Source organism: Corticium candelabrum, chromosome 11, assembly GCF_963422355.1.
Source record: "Corticium candelabrum chromosome 11, ooCorCand1.1, whole genome shotgun sequence".
Lineage (NCBI taxonomy): Eukaryota > Metazoa > Porifera > Homoscleromorpha > Homosclerophorida > Plakinidae > Corticium > Corticium candelabrum.
Genome location: NC_085095.1, coordinates 562,001 through 575,908, shown reverse-complemented (window position 1 = coordinate 575,908; position 13,908 = coordinate 562,001). Strand labels below are relative to the sequence as shown.

Genomic DNA, 13,908 nt, shown 5'->3' with positions numbered 1-13,908 from the left:
ATTTGAACACGTGACTATCAACATTTTAGCTAACAAATTAACAGCTTGCTACTCCGCGTAGCAACTACGACATTTTATGATGCCAAGTTTTAAGTTGACGCTAGTGAGACAGTAAGATTATTGAATATTTTTTAGTCAATTGGTTGAAATCTACTGTGTGTCGACTCTAGTGGAGAAACAGAACACAACAAACATCGTGTTTTACAAGGTAATGTGACCTACCATGGTTGTATACAGTACTTTTATCAAAGTGTGCAGTCAAATGTGGCTTGCTAATTAGCGTGGGAGATCAGGCGGAGCAGTGCAGTGGTACAGTACACCTACACTGTAGACTTACTGTGGGTGTGTGAAAGTGTACATGTGAGACAGTGAACATCCCTTTTGATTAGTTAATTGACGGTTGTTTTATTGTACTGAACAAAGTCACAAAGAATAAAGTCACTGATAAACCATTGTTCTGTTCGAGTCATGACTGGCTGCTAATTGGCATCTTTTAGTAACTATACAAGGGCATCACGTGGCTCTCAAAAGTGACACGTGGCGCCATAGAGAACGTTGGATATTAAAAATTAATTCAACACAAAATATAGGTCTCATAAAGTTTCAATAATTACATACTCAGTGACAGTGAATTTTAGGAAGTTATGTTGCACAAGATCATCTAGTTGTCATTACGATGAGAAATCTATGGTTTGCGACCTTGAGGAACTGCTGGTAGTGCCAGGTTTATGTCTTTACTCTCATGACTTACATGTAACATGTCAAAACCAATATGTTTTACGACTGCTTGATTCTCAGACAACTTGAGATTAAATGCAATAATAATTTTAACAAACCAGACCCTAAAAACTGGGGCTAGCGCCTACCCTAGTAGCCCATAGTCTACATGACACCCTTGTAATAAGTATTGCTCAGAATGGAGCACTGTGCCTTAATTAATTAATGGGTATGATACGAATGTGCAGCTGAAACATTTCCTTCTACTGGCAGAGATGATAAATTGATGGTGGCACAGTCTAGTTGTAAACTGACTTTACACATCAACACTGCTTTTCTACTTTATGGAGTTGTTGTAGGTAATCAATGTATACCTGTGTCTTTAGGTCAGAGAGACACTCCATTGTCCAGTGTTGGAATGGAACAAGCTGGAAAATTGTCTCAGCACTTTTTGCGAGAACACTTGTCTCATGCATTTTCTAGTGACCTTCAGAGAGCAGCCAAGGTACTGTACGCATAATTATTGCTGTTCAATAATGTGAAGCACATGGTTTGTTACTTACAAGAATAAGAGTTGGTCACATTTGGAGTTACATAAAGAAATGAAAGCAAATGAGTTAGGTACAGTGTACTGCACTAATTAATGTAGACAGAAGGATAAGTGTTCAACTTCTGATTTTTACTTAGCATAAAGTAGAAATGCAACAACAAACACAGTCTTTAAACACTGCTGCGTTTCTTTATTTGTTGGCATTTCTAGATGCAACGTTTAAGTTAAACTAGGGTGACGTTTATTTATTACTAGGCATTTAGCTCATTGAGTCATCATACATGGCAAGTCTAAGGTCATTCAGAAAACGTGTCCTCAAGTAGTTTAATTAACTCATTCTTTGAACAGTTATGCATAATGACACACAAAGAGAGACTGAATGATCAATGATCGCGAGTTCAACCTTTTTACTTATTCGTACAAGTACGCTAAGTTGGGTGTCTATTCAAAGGGCAGTGTTGATTTTTAACACTTTCTCGCAAGTGTGACGTTCAAACGAGGGTGGCATTTAATTAATTAAAGAAAAACTGTAAATGATATTGGTCATCATAAAGTTTTTCCTCAGGAGCTTTGGTCAAGCATGCTCATTCAGTAGTTGTTCAGACTTGTGTAACATATTTAGATAAACTAATAAAGTGTGCCAAGACTGTTTCTGGTTAGGCTACTAAACATCTACATTTGTTTAACTGTCCAAAGTGGGAAAGATTAATGTATAATAGTTGAATGAAGCAAGTTTCTCATCAAGATACAGTAATGTAATGTGAGAAATAATATGATCATATAAATTGCAGACTGCAGAACTTATACTGCTCAATCGCTCAAATTCACCAAGTCTGATTCAAGACTGCAGATTGAGAGAGAGGGTTGTATTTATTTGCAGTTGTTGTTGTTTAGTAGTAATGTGTGTTTGCATTTAGTGCTTTGGAGAGATGGAGGGTATGCAGCAGTGGCAACTACAAAAAGCTGCTCACAAAGCTAAGCAATCACTGCCTGACTTTACACCAACAGGAGGAGAAACAATTTTTCAAGTTGAACAACGAGCTGCTGAATTCTTTGGTGAGTTGTGCTCCAATCTCTTTCAAACTCCGCAAGAAACGAAGAATGAAACAACAGGAAGAAAGTATTGTGCAAGGCAGAACACAGATGAAAATGATAAACACACGACAAAACAATCATGTCATCATTTCGACCAGGACCATGTTCTTCTTGTTGCTCATGGTGGTCTGATTAGAACTATGATAAATCAGTTTGAAGCCAAATTTGATTGTGATTTGAAACCGTTCCGCAAAGGAGGCCGTCTTCAGTCATGTCCTAACACAGGCTTTTCAATGTTCATAGTCAGTAAGTCAGGAGACGACAAGTCTGAAAAGGTTATGGTCAGCTGTCATACACTTTATAACACAGACCATCTACAAGATAAAGGGACATCCAAAATAGACTAGTTTAGTAGGCTACTGAAGTTCTCTATTAGTTGTCTATACCTAGTCAAGTGTACAAGGTTACTTGTAGTTTTAATTAATTAGATGTGTTAATTGAGACTATCTCAAAGTTGAAATTTATACATTATTATACGCCGGCAATTCGGTGCCTATTAGTCTAATTAATTGATACCTAACTAGTTGGTGTGTATTTATTTTGCCAATAGACGTAACGCGCGCACGAAGATTAGAGCTTGTACAGTACACTTGCAATGGCCGGCTCTGTCTGCGTGGAAGAAGACGATCCACACGTCAACTCTGTAGTAGATATGTCTAGTAGAGATTTGGAAGAAGTTCCATTTGAGTATCGTGTGGTGGGAAGGTTTCATTGTGTCACTCAACTGTTACTTCAGTTCAACTCGATAGTCTCACTCCCAGACGACTTACCTATTGTATTTCCTGCACTAGAAACTCTAAACGTGAGTGGAAATGAGCTGGAGACACTTCCAGACTCTCTGAGTCTTTTGAAGGATTCACTTCAAACGCTGTCTGCAGCTGAGAATGTCTTACATCATATTCCAGAAGGTTTGAAGAAGTTGGTTCATCTACGGGTGTTGAGATTGCGTGGAAACAAGCTCGTACGCTTAGACAACGTGTTTGGAACGAACATGACTAACATGCGGGAGCTTTACATTGATGAAAACCAGTTGGTACGTCTGCCCAGTGAGCTGTGTTTCATGACTGCCTTGGAAATTTTGGAAGCATCAGACAACAAACTCACGTATCTACCTGACTGCTTTGGCAATCTGAAAATGTTGAAAGTTTTAAATTTGTCTAATAATCAATTAAAGGAGGTGCCTTCGTCTTTCAGCCAGCTACCTTCTTTGATTACTCTAGACATCAGTAACAACATGCTTTCATCAATGCCTAATCAATTGGTATCTTCTTATTGCTTGCAGTCAGTATTTCTCAACGACAACTTGTTGACTGTTATGTCAGAATGGTTTTCTAACACTAGCCAGCTTCAAGAGCTTGATATTAGTAACAATTCTCTAGAAGGAGATGCACTTCCACAAGCATTTGGTCTGCAGTCCCCAAATGTTCAGTTTTTATCACTGGCCGGCAATCATGTTACAAGGTTGCCAGAATCGCTGTGCAACATGTCTCACCTTCGAGAGCTGAAATTGGGGAGCACAATTCCTGAGATAGATAGAAGAGCGTTTCAGAATGGCAACTGGCTCCATAGTCTTCCTGAAGAGTTTGGTGGTCTCGTTAGTTTAGAGAGGTTGTGGCTTGACGAGAACAAGTTAAACTGTTTGCCTCAATCATTTGGTTCTCTCTCACACTTGACATTTGTTGACATGTGTCAGAACTTGTTGTCTGAACTGCCTGATTCATTTTGCAACCTATCAGCACTTGTTACCTTATATCTGTCTCGAAACCAATTGAGTGTTCTACCACCTGACTTTGGTAAACTGAGTCAGTTGTTAGAGGTTCGACTGGATAATAATTTACTGGAAATGCTACCTAAATCATTTGAGGAGCTTACACAGCTGAAGACACTTGACCTATTCTGCAATAAGCTAAGAGACTTTCCTCGCTTTCTTGTAAACTTTTCTCAGCTTTCCCGACTTGATCTCAACAATAATTTGTTCAAATTCAATTCTGATGATGTTCCGTTGTCTTTCTGTAAAAAACAATATGCCAGTCGTCCAGATGTTGAAGGATGGAAAGGAAAAGCAAGAGTAGACATTCTTCCCATGGAAGGACAGAAAGTTATTTTATCAAAGACAGAATCAGATGAAGCTTGTGAGCCACTGGTAGAAATGAGTGATGTGTTTCGGCGAGCACTATTCAAAGGACAGTCAATATGGAAATCGCACAGTCAATCTGGGAAGCGACCCGTAGATGCTAGTAGTATATTTAAAAGCTGTTTGCGGGAAGTTATACAGTTTGAAGACACAATGGATAATCAAGCAGACCTTAAGAGTGATGGGGTGTTTGGCAGCAAACAGGACTACGATAAGACACCTGCTGATGCAGTTGACTCTATGAGATCAGTAAAAGATAGCCCAGAAAACTGGTTGCCTCCATGTGAAGAAGACTGGGATGCAGAAATAAATGAGAACAATCATGCTACTGATGTTCAATTTTTGGATTCCTTGTCAGCCAGCCAGTCACAATATAAAGATCAAGTTGTTGTCAATTTATCATCAGAGCAGAGGGCAATGTTGAGGTTAACGTTGGAAAAGGGTCTGCCATATTATGATGTGAAGGATCAGTTTTACATTAATGTTGCTTTGCAGACTGAAAAATCAATGGTGAAGCAAGACTTGCCGGTTGGTTTGACACAGCAGCTTATTGTTGAAGGACAATTTGATGACTTATAACAGCTGAGTTGAATAATACTCATTTATTCGAATCTGTGCAGTAATGGAGACTACAGTAGTGGTAGAGAATGTTTAACAGTTATAATAAACAGGTTATGAAGGACATTGGAAATTTGCTTTGTAAGAGTGTTATAAGAGCATCAAATAATAATTAAACATAAATAGAAAGTACTAAGCCAAACCAACATGGCAGAGTGATACCAATAAAGAAGAAACAGTTCTTGAAATCCTTGTGGCAGAAAATGGACTCAACATTCCACAGCTAGAAATACTAGATGTTTGTTATGCTACAGTCTGTCTTCACTATGGTTTTGGCCGTCCTGACAAACTACTCTTTACGCGATATCAATGAAGCTACCAGAGTTAGTTTTGATATCAGTTTTTGCTCAAATGGTTATGTGATGCCTTGTTGCACATAGGCGTAAGAACCTACTAAGTAAGGGCTAGTGGGGCTAAAGCCCCTAATTTTTTTGCCAGTCAATGATGTTATGATGAAGTTATCGTTATCTCAAAATGATAGATTTATTATTATTATTATTATTATTGAATTTTCTTTCACATCATGTACATGATGTAGTTCCCACCAGGGGCAACAAACAAACAAAACAAACAAACACACTAAACTGCCCTCCCTCCTCAAAGTTGAACCGCGCATGCTCACTTTCTAAACCAGTCTGGCGTTTCATGCGTTACAACGCAGACAGATATCAATGCAACAGACAAAGGTTACTGCATAAACCATCAAACCTTCAAGACTCTCAGATTGCTGTTTGCAATTGCTGCTAGAGCCTTAGCTTACAATTGGGCGCAAGCGAAGTGTCTAGATCTGATGATGGAAGCAAGAATACCCAAAAAATTTAAGGCTAAATAAATAATCGCAACCTCAGTGCCAACAACTGCAAAGCAAACTAAAATCAAACATTTGAATAGTGGCTTGACGTCGCAGGAGCGGTCGAGCACAGCGAGCACTTCAGCTCTTGTTGTTATCAATTAATTATCACGTTGGTGTACACGCGAAGAACGTTTTGAAGCACTAGACGATGGCTGGCAGAGGTCCAAAGATACAGAAAGTGATGGTCCAGCCGATTGTATCCTTTCCTATTGCCAAAGTTTTGTACATTTGATGTAACGTCGATATTTGAGTTAGACGTAGATATTTGCACGAAACAATCATGTATGGCCATTATTTCTTGACTGACTGTTTTAGAATCTTATTTTCAAGTTTCTCCAAGGGGTAAGTTGATTTCTTGTCTTCGGTGTGTATCTTGTGTCTTAACTTTTTCATATGAAGTTAATTAATTAATTATTATCAACTGACATTTGTAGGAATGTTGTATTTCTGTTTGTGGTCAGTGTGCTGCTTGTTGTGGTTGTTTGCTCTGTGGCAAAATAGCTAGTTGTCTGCGTTTTGTCCACCGTATCGGTGACGACCTAAAACAGCACAACAGATAACAAATAACCTGCTCTTGGAGTAGTAAGGGGTGTGCCTACCCAGAGCCACTCTCTCGTTCCAATATGTCCAAAGCATCTACCGGAACCAAAATGACAACAAGCAGAATAAGACACATCAAGATGCAGTGGCTTGCCAGACATACGCTCTAAATTTGCACGACTGCCATTGAAGTACGCCACAGTACTTGCTGATGTGCCTGGATAGCAACCCCTAATATAGATTGGTTGCAAACAAGCAACATCAGACTTGGTAATGGCATAGACTTTGCGTGGTGGTGTTGCCATGTCATGATGTATGTCGTCATAGGGCAATATGAGCTTTTGATTGAGAAAGAGGTGCCACCCACAATCTCACTCATGCTCTGGTGACAGCACCGATGTTGGTTCACGACTCCTTATTCGTCAGGAAGAATCCTGCTTATATCGCAGCTAACCTCTGTATCTAAAGATCATTCCACTATCCACCACCAGTGGACATGACAGCTCTCCTTTGCTACTAACACACACACACACACACACACACACACACACACACACACACACACACACACACACACACACACACACACACACACACACACACACACACACACACACACACACACACACACACACACAGTGAATATTATTCCCGTGTGTCAAGAGAGGTATGCACTGGTGAGTGTCTAGCTTGAGGACACCACACCAAGTCAGTGAGTGACATCAAGGTCAACGGAGCTGCCCCACTTTTCGAAATTTTGATTTTAGCCAGCTATGTATTGCTGCATACTTCCGGTCGTAAAATAGATGATTAATTAAATAAAATAGAGATTTACCCACTAATGTTTCTGACAATTCAGTTTCAAAGTTGTGCAAGAATTTGACCTTTATAATAGTAAATCCTGTTATTAATTAGTTATTATGCCCCTTTCACGCGTGTTAGGCCGCTCCACTTTTAAATAATTATTGATTCTGTCGGCCATGGACACATTGTAGTCTCAAAGCTCTTGAACATTTCCAGAACCGTGGCACTAAGGCTCTACAACTTGTTGTTTGTGTGTGTGCATGTGTGTGTGTGTGTGTGTGTGTGTGTGTGTGTGTGTGTGTGTGTGTGTGTGTGTGTGTGTGTGTGTGTGTGTGTGTGTGTGTATCGGTGTGTGTGTGTGTGTGTGTTGGTGTGTGTGTGTGTGTGTGTGTGTGTGTGTGTGTGTGTGTGTGGGGTGTGTGTGTGTGTGTGTGTGTATCGGTGTGTGTGTGTGTGTTGGTGTGTGTGTGTGTGTGTGTGTGTGTGTGTGCACGTGTGCATGTGTGTGTGCTTGTGAAACTGGTGTACTTACAGAAACAGAGAGTCCAGATCTGGCTGTACGAACAGAATAAAACAAGAATTGAAGGCATTATCATAGTATGGCAATATCCACCATTACTTTCCATTTTACAACAACCGTTATGTTTTGCAGGGATTCGATGAGTACATGAATCTTGTGTTAGATGACGGGGAAGAGATTCATTTGAAACAGAAAACTCGTAGAAGTCTCGGTAACTAATAGCAACCCATGTGGATATTGGTTAATGAAGGATAAGAGTTACGTTTGTGTCTTAGGTCGTGTATTACTGAAAGGCGACAATATCACACTGATGATGGCAGTCTAGTCTGTAGGTCTGTAGACATCGATGCAGATTAACAATGTTTTTGGTAAACACAAGGTAGCGTAACTTGCTAGGTGAAAGATGAAACATACGTAACAATATTCACTATGCGTACTGGATGTAATTGGGAACGTTTTAATTCTGTGTTTCTCTTCAACTGGAGCAGTGAAGCAGTCTGTCGTGGGTGTGTTTCTGTCACAAATTGGCATAAAACGTTGCAAATCCATAGCCTCAACACTAGGCCTTCCTTGCTTTCAGTGGTCCTTTCACGTAAGGATAGCAAGGGGTGGTGTGGGGTGGTGTAGTATCATGTGATCTCTTTGTTTCTGAGACAAGATCACATGATACTATCCCATTGCTAGCCTTGCGTGTGGAAGGACCAGTGAAAGCAAAGGAAGGCCTAGTGTCAAGGCTAGCGAATCCATCTGTTTGTATTATTAATGATGTACAATGGCAATCACAAGTGCACACATGACAATGTATAATATGCATAGAAAAGTTGTATTAAAATTAATGAAGGCTGTCAAATTAACCAAAGACTGTATGTCTGTTGTACGTCACCAACAGTTGCCACTCACTGCCTGCATGATTACAGATGTACCTACTTAATTTGAACTAAGAACTTTCTTTAAAATTACCAAATCCTTGCTCTAGCAGATTGTTGCATAGCAAGGTGAGAGCTTTTTCTACTGCATCGTACACGCTGACAAAGCTTTGAGCTCCAGCGTTATTTTTTCGATTATATAAATCCAATGCATCGCCTTCAAATTGAGACGGAGGATCAGAATCATCAGAAAAAACAAGAAATGTTGGTTTCCCTTTCAGTAAAACAGTTCGTTGAAGCATCTCGACTTGAGTGTGAATATGATATTTGCGAGGATAGCGTAACACATTGGGTTGAGAAAGCAATTGTTGAGAATACTTCAAACAGTCGCCATTAAACTGTACATTACTATTCAAAACATCAGAGGTCTCCTGGTGAGAGACTCTTTCATGTGATTCTTCTTGACCAGTCAAATTGTTCTTGTTCTTTTCCATATTGGAAGAGCTTCTGTCATCAACAGTGACAACTTCATCAGACACTGTTGGCAATTCAGCTTGATTTCCATTTGAAAAATATCCCCACAACAGTTGAGTTATGGGCACAACCACCACAATAAAAACCAGGAGGCACAGCAACAACACAATAATAGCAGATCGTTTGCTAGTAAAGAGGTTGTACACTATCACCGGCAGAAAAAGCAGTGTAACAAAAATACCAGCTAGACACGCCGCAACCACAACTGTTTCGTAAAATTCAACGTCTGGAAACTTGTTCCAGTAGTTCTTGCACACGTAAGTCGCAAATCCCAGTATAAGAGTGACAAGAGGACCGATAAAGACTTTCTCGTAATCCTCAAACTTCAAAGTACTAGATGTAGACTTGGAGCCAGCACTGGCCTTTCTGAACCCTTTTCGACGTCCTCCTCTAGGCATTACTCCAATAGCAGCTGCAATGGACGCACGTTAGCAATCTGCTTTGACGTAATCATGACGTAGGCAACGGGGATTTCCCTGAAGTCGATAATGTCGTTTATGACGATCTCCATCAATGTCGCGCTTTTACAGTTGCTATGCGTACTGAATTGTAGGGAAGCTCTTGATCTAGGAGTAAGTTAGCTGTAGTTGGTTTGATGTCTAGCTAGACTTTGCGCCACGTCATTCTTCTACGCAGGCTGTAGGAGACAAGATCGCCAAGACTATGCACGTACTGGAAGAAGCTAAGAAAGTTATCTACAAGGCTACAGGTGACAGTGGAAGTGTAGAAATCCAAGGCAGAACTCTGCAGTACGAAGTGAAAGGTGGTTTCTACAAATGGGAATACCAATACACAGGAAAGGCGTGGGACTCTGCAGCCCAGATAACTGTAAAGAGCAAAGGCTGGGAAAGTTCGGGAGGAGCAAGAGAACACGTGCTCGAAGACCTTGTTGCAGAGCTGAGGAAGAAGGGATTCCTGAAGTAGTTCCAGAGCAGCAATCGGATCTAGAACAAGAACCGCTGTCTTTCAGATAGATCAGCCACAGTAGTATGATTGTATGTAGCTAGCGACAACTTTTTAAGCCACAGCTAACGGTAGAAATTTTGAACTCTAGATAAGTATCTGCTTGTGAAAGATCAAATGACTAGTACTGTATGTCTTCCACCATATCATATCAACACACAGGCGCATGCCCATGGATTCCCAGCCACCCACATGGATGAGCATGTATGGATGAGCATGTATGCTTTGTCAGTGTACGTATACCAACTCTGACAACAGTGATAAACTAAAACCGGTTAGATGAGCATTTAACAAGTGGCATGCAAGAAATCCAATCCCATGTGTCTTGACTAACCTGTCAGCAGAATCCTCGACGTGGTAATAAATACATTTAGTTATTTATTTGGTCACGTGTTATGCAGGAGGCGGAGTGAGTGGTCAGATCAGTCATACAGTAGGTACAGACAGACATACATGTACATCCCTCACCAGCCTGCCTTACTGTACCCTAACGTTTCATGTCTTGTGTAATAATATACTTGATAGTTTCCTATAAAATTTTGATAAATTGAGTTAAATATAAACGGTGAGAATTATGATAAGGACGATTGAGCCTAGGATGTGCAACCATCCCATCTGAACAACCATGTATGTGACATCATGATCACAATGATTGTGGTGACATGCTGGAGCATGCAGTCTACTCCAGCCTTGGCTGCAGAGAAGACACACAGAAACAACTGCAACATCATGCCTATGTTATAAGTGTAGAACACCATACTAACAAAAAATTCCCGAGCAGAATCGGTGTGTGCGTGTCTATCATCACACGTCTACTGCTGCATTAGACCTACAATATATTGTACCTATCACTAGCATGAGCAGCTACAATGGCAGCTTAGCTCAACATCGTGTGCCTATGAAAGACGTTCTTCCGCTGCTCGGCCAATCCTTTTCGCCATTTTTCTGTTGAGTTTCGAATACGATCGAGACGAGACTGTTGTTGCCCAAAACGAGTCGGCTACATTGAAAAGAGTGCTCAGTCACAAAACAACAGACCACACTACCAAACAATCATGCAAATCTATGGCGGCCACAAGTGACAAACTCTCTAAACACAAGACACAAGACAGTAAATGTTTAGCTCCTAACTCTAAACGACCATCTCAAATGTTTGCACTCTCAGAATGAAACCCCTCCCTCCTCTATTCGTAACCCTTGTAGATGCACAGGCATGTGCATTTGAGTAATAATATGCTGAACACACTACTTAGGCCTGTCGGAGACTACAGAGCTGCTGGAGCCATGGCCCTACCACTTTTTAAATAGTGTACTTTGACAAGGCATTGATTCGTGGTAACTATTAATAAATAAATAATATATTAGCAATTACTTGTTTGGTGCATATCAGTGTAAAGGTAAGTGGGCTAGCAACATAAAAATTAGAAACATAAAAATTAATATTAAGATTAAAAATTAGGAATGAAAAAAATTAGAAACAATTTTGTAGTATTGATATTAATCTAAAGTAGGCGTGGTTCTATGGTGCTAGGTCCCACCGCTTGAAAGTTCCTTTTGCCAGGGCTTCTACTGTGTAATGTAGATACTGTAGTAAGTGAAATACAATGAATAATATAGCCACACAACATACGTTGTAAACACAGCCACTAGAATCTACTAGCCATACAGTCGCTACTGCCATACTGTAAAACGTATGTACAGACTAATGGACACACACACACACACACACACACACACACACACACACACACACACACACACACACACACACACAAATTGCATCCTACTTTAGTTGCCCAGCATGATCTCCCATATCTCCGTACGTACAAGTCTTCAGCAAACAGATACAACATGTACAGAATAAGAAGGCTCAAAATCAATATAATAATAAAAATTACAACCTAAAATATCAAACAAGTCACGTAAGCGACTACAAATCCTTCAGTAAAGACTGTCCAGCTTACCTTTATGAAAGTCACTGCGAGCATCTCGTGCTTGCATTGGCAATGCAGACACTCCATTGGAGAACCGTGAACAACGTCCTCACACACGCTAGACGCGCAAGAAGAGAAGGAATGACTCTTAGCTAATTCTAACATACATAAACTGGGCAACGGCAGGGATCTACCATTCCTTTGGTTCATCAATGATTTTAACGAACACGGTACGGTTTTCAGTAACTTGTAAATTCTTAGGACACACACATACACACCGTAAAACAGCCTGTAAAATCGTAATCTTATTATAGACGTTCTCACTAGGAAACTCAAGTTTATTGTCTACCTCGACCGGCGCAAAATATAATACCAATGTGAGATGTAAGACACAACACGTACAAAGCCAGTTTACCGGCATGACAAAGCTCTGCTACAACTCGAGTTCTATCCGGGAAACGTCAGTCTACTGCTTGATAACAACTATTCGTAGTTACCACTTGTCAAAGAGATTTGAAAACAACTCCTCGTCTGCTTTTATAACTTTCTGCATTACTTCGACACTTTTCTGTCCCTGACGAAGTAGCAGCTGCACTCTAGCCGCGTCACGTTCAGAACGATGGACGTGAAAAATTTCCTTCACATTGTATCTGAAGTTTGACACAACAACTTAGAATAGGGACAGCTATCGTAACACTCTAGATAAATAATTTAAATAGAAAAGAGAAATGTGATGTGTCGCACGTCACCTCATTTTCTTCTGCAGTTTTGCTGATTGAAATCGTGAACACAGTTGCAAGCTCTGTCTGTAAAGCCTCCTCACTTCTTGCTGTAGCTGTAGCGCTTGATTGTACCGACCACTGGCGCACATTGTCGGCGCAAACGGCCAACGCATCAAGTGTGACGTCATGAATGGTCACGTGCGAATACTGTTTACCGGGGAAACGAAGCAGCGGGTCTGTTATCTTTCTTTATTCTTTCCAATAGCATTATATTTTGCGACGTACAAACTGAATCTAACGTTGTAACGTGACATTGTGTGTCTAGACGATTGGCAATTTGATCGTTTGCTGAATATTGAAATATATCGCCATGCCGAACACAGGAATGCTTAATCACTCAGCATACAGCTCATCAAACGGTACCTTTTGGTTGCCATCCTGGCCTACGTGTCACGGATATCATACACCAGGCTCTACAACGCCAAGATCTCACTATACCAACAGATCAACAGGATCAACTGTGTCTAGATTTTCACGTCATCTACTATTGAGCGAAGCCGTAAACTCTGCTTTCCACGAAGCCAGACAAACGGGACGAATCACAACGAATACAAAAACAACTTTTCTTCGATCTAGCGAACTGTGCAATTTGGGAATACATCCATCCTCTGTGCCCTACATTCAAAACAACAATATTCGTTTCTCCAACAATTCAGCGGCGCCTTTCTTTACAATGCAGAAACCGACGTGTGGGTATTTCTTCTCGCGCGGGACGGACAACAAGAAGAAGAAATTTGGCATTCCTCCTTCTAACTTGGTCATGTGGAGGTGAACAGCCTTGACGTTGTTAGTTTACAGTCAGCAGGAGACTTATTTGGTGTCGTTGTATCTACCTTGATATGCTCATAATTATACAGTACGTCTTACTATCTTTTCAGTCTGGTGTAATATTCAGTATCTTTGCATTGACAGAGTATTTTAGTAAATATTTCATACTGCTGGAAGAGGGGCATTGTGTTGTTGTAAATCAGAGAGCATCTGCATGACCCAGTGCCCAC

At 40.5% G+C, this 13,908-nt stretch overlaps 6 protein-coding genes across 7 annotated transcripts; 4 read left to right on the top strand and 2 right to left on the bottom strand.

Moving 5' to 3' along the window:
* Nucleotides 1–11: 11 nt before the first annotated feature.
* On the top strand, nucleotides 12–2,932 carry LOC134186646 (fructose-2,6-bisphosphatase TIGAR B-like). Of its 2 annotated transcripts, XM_062654648.1 has the most exons (5): nucleotides 12–111; nucleotides 171–208; nucleotides 1,104–1,222; nucleotides 2,059–2,130; nucleotides 2,185–2,932. In XM_062654648.1, the coding sequence occupies exons 1-5, from the start codon at nucleotides 77–79 to the stop codon at nucleotides 2,707–2,709; spliced, it is 789 nt and encodes a 262-aa protein (XP_062510632.1). In that variant the 5' UTR covers nucleotides 12–76; the 3' UTR covers nucleotides 2,710–2,932. The 2 variants fall into 2 exon arrangements, with proteins under 2 accessions (XP_062510632.1, XP_062510633.1); XM_062654649.1 differs by lacking the exon at nucleotides 2,059–2,130 and having other exon boundaries at nucleotides 23–111.
* Nucleotides 2,933–2,944: 12 nt separating this feature from the next.
* LOC134186645 (leucine-rich repeat protein lrrA-like) lies at nucleotides 2,945–5,234 on the top strand. Its single transcript, XM_062654647.1, has one exon. The coding sequence runs from the start codon at nucleotides 2,958–2,960 to the stop codon at nucleotides 5,073–5,075; it is 2,118 nt and encodes a 705-aa protein (XP_062510631.1). The 5' UTR covers nucleotides 2,945–2,957; the 3' UTR covers nucleotides 5,076–5,234.
* An 809-nt stretch (nucleotides 5,235–6,043) lies between these two features.
* Nucleotides 6,044–8,315, top strand: LOC134186674 (small nuclear ribonucleoprotein E-like). Its single transcript, XM_062654687.1, has 5 exons — nucleotides 6,044–6,163; nucleotides 6,283–6,309; nucleotides 7,846–7,908; nucleotides 7,964–8,042; nucleotides 8,107–8,315. Exons 1-5 carry the CDS (start codon nucleotides 6,116–6,118, stop codon nucleotides 8,154–8,156), a joined length of 267 nt encoding a protein of 88 aa, XP_062510671.1. The 5' UTR covers nucleotides 6,044–6,115; the 3' UTR covers nucleotides 8,157–8,315.
* A 453-nt stretch (nucleotides 8,316–8,768) lies between these two features.
* Nucleotides 8,769–9,640, bottom strand: LOC134186467 (uncharacterized). The gene has a single exon (XM_062654441.1). It carries the CDS (start codon nucleotides 9,627–9,629, stop codon nucleotides 8,769–8,771), a length of 861 nt encoding a protein of 286 aa, XP_062510425.1. The 5' UTR covers nucleotides 9,630–9,640.
* A 59-nt stretch (nucleotides 9,641–9,699) lies between these two features.
* LOC134187012 (uncharacterized) lies at nucleotides 9,700–10,361 on the top strand. Its single transcript, XM_062655121.1, has 2 exons — nucleotides 9,700–9,803; nucleotides 9,868–10,361. The coding sequence occupies exons 1-2, from the start codon at nucleotides 9,720–9,722 to the stop codon at nucleotides 10,153–10,155; spliced, it is 372 nt and encodes a 123-aa protein (XP_062511105.1). The 5' UTR covers nucleotides 9,700–9,719; the 3' UTR covers nucleotides 10,156–10,361.
* A 549-nt stretch (nucleotides 10,362–10,910) lies between these two features.
* LOC134186941 (proton-transporting V-type ATPase complex assembly regulator TMEM9-like) lies at nucleotides 10,911–13,006 on the bottom strand. Its single transcript, XM_062655041.1, has 6 exons — nucleotides 12,878–13,006; nucleotides 12,478–12,778; nucleotides 12,323–12,417; nucleotides 12,159–12,246; nucleotides 11,982–12,095; nucleotides 10,911–11,194 (listed from the first exon to the last, which is right to left on the bottom strand). The coding sequence occupies exons 2-6, from the start codon at nucleotides 12,547–12,549 to the stop codon at nucleotides 11,072–11,074; spliced, it is 492 nt and encodes a 163-aa protein (XP_062511025.1). The 5' UTR covers nucleotides 12,550–12,778; nucleotides 12,878–13,006; the 3' UTR covers nucleotides 10,911–11,071.
* Between the last annotated feature and the right edge of the window lie 902 nt (nucleotides 13,007–13,908).

Excerpts from the sequence above, each read along its gene's own strand:
- LOC134186646 (XM_062654648.1), top strand. The coding sequence starts at position 77 with ATGATGCCAAGTTTTAAGTTGACGCTAGTGAGACA. Across the intron at positions 209-1,103 it reads CAAACATCGTGTTTTACAAG|GTCAGAGAGACACTCCATTG; the intron begins GTAATGTGACCT and ends CTGTGTCTTTAG. Across the intron at positions 2,131-2,184 it reads ACTGCAGATTGAGAGAGAGG|TGCTTTGGAGAGATGGAGGG; the intron begins GTTGTATTTATT and ends GTTTGCATTTAG.
- LOC134186645 (XM_062654647.1), top strand. The coding sequence starts at position 2,958 with ATGGCCGGCTCTGTCTGCGTGGAAGAAGACGATCCACACGTCAACTCT.
- LOC134186674 (XM_062654687.1), top strand. The coding sequence starts at position 6,116 with ATGGCTGGCAGAGGTCCAAAGATACAGAAAGTGATGGTCCAGCCGATT. Across the intron at positions 7,909-7,963 it reads GAATTGAAGGCATTATCATA|GGATTCGATGAGTACATGAA; the intron begins GTATGGCAATAT and ends TATGTTTTGCAG. Across the intron at positions 8,043-8,106 it reads GAAAACTCGTAGAAGTCTCG|GTCGTGTATTACTGAAAGGC; the intron begins GTAACTAATAGC and ends TTTGTGTCTTAG.
- LOC134186467 (XM_062654441.1), bottom strand. The coding sequence starts at position 9,629 with ATGCCTAGAGGAGGACGTCGAAAAGGGTTCAGAAAGGCCAGTGCTGGC.
- LOC134187012 (XM_062655121.1), top strand. The coding sequence starts at position 9,720 with ATGTCGTTTATGACGATCTCCATCAATGTCGCGCTTTTACAGTTGCTA. Across the intron at positions 9,804-9,867 it reads GGGAAGCTCTTGATCTAGGA|GCTGTAGGAGACAAGATCGC; the intron begins GTAAGTTAGCTG and ends TCTTCTACGCAG.
- LOC134186941 (XM_062655041.1), bottom strand. The coding sequence starts at position 12,549 with ATGCCGGTAAACTGGCTTTGTACGTGTTGTGTCTTACATCTCACATTG. Across the intron at positions 12,096-12,158 it reads TCGCAGTGACTTTCATAAAG|GTTGTAATTTTTATTATTAT; the intron begins GTAAGCTGGACA and ends TTGATATTTTAG. Across the intron at positions 11,195-11,981 it reads GATCATGCTGGGCAACTAAA|CCGACTCGTTTTGGGCAACA; the intron begins GTAGGATGCAAT and ends TTTTCAATGTAG.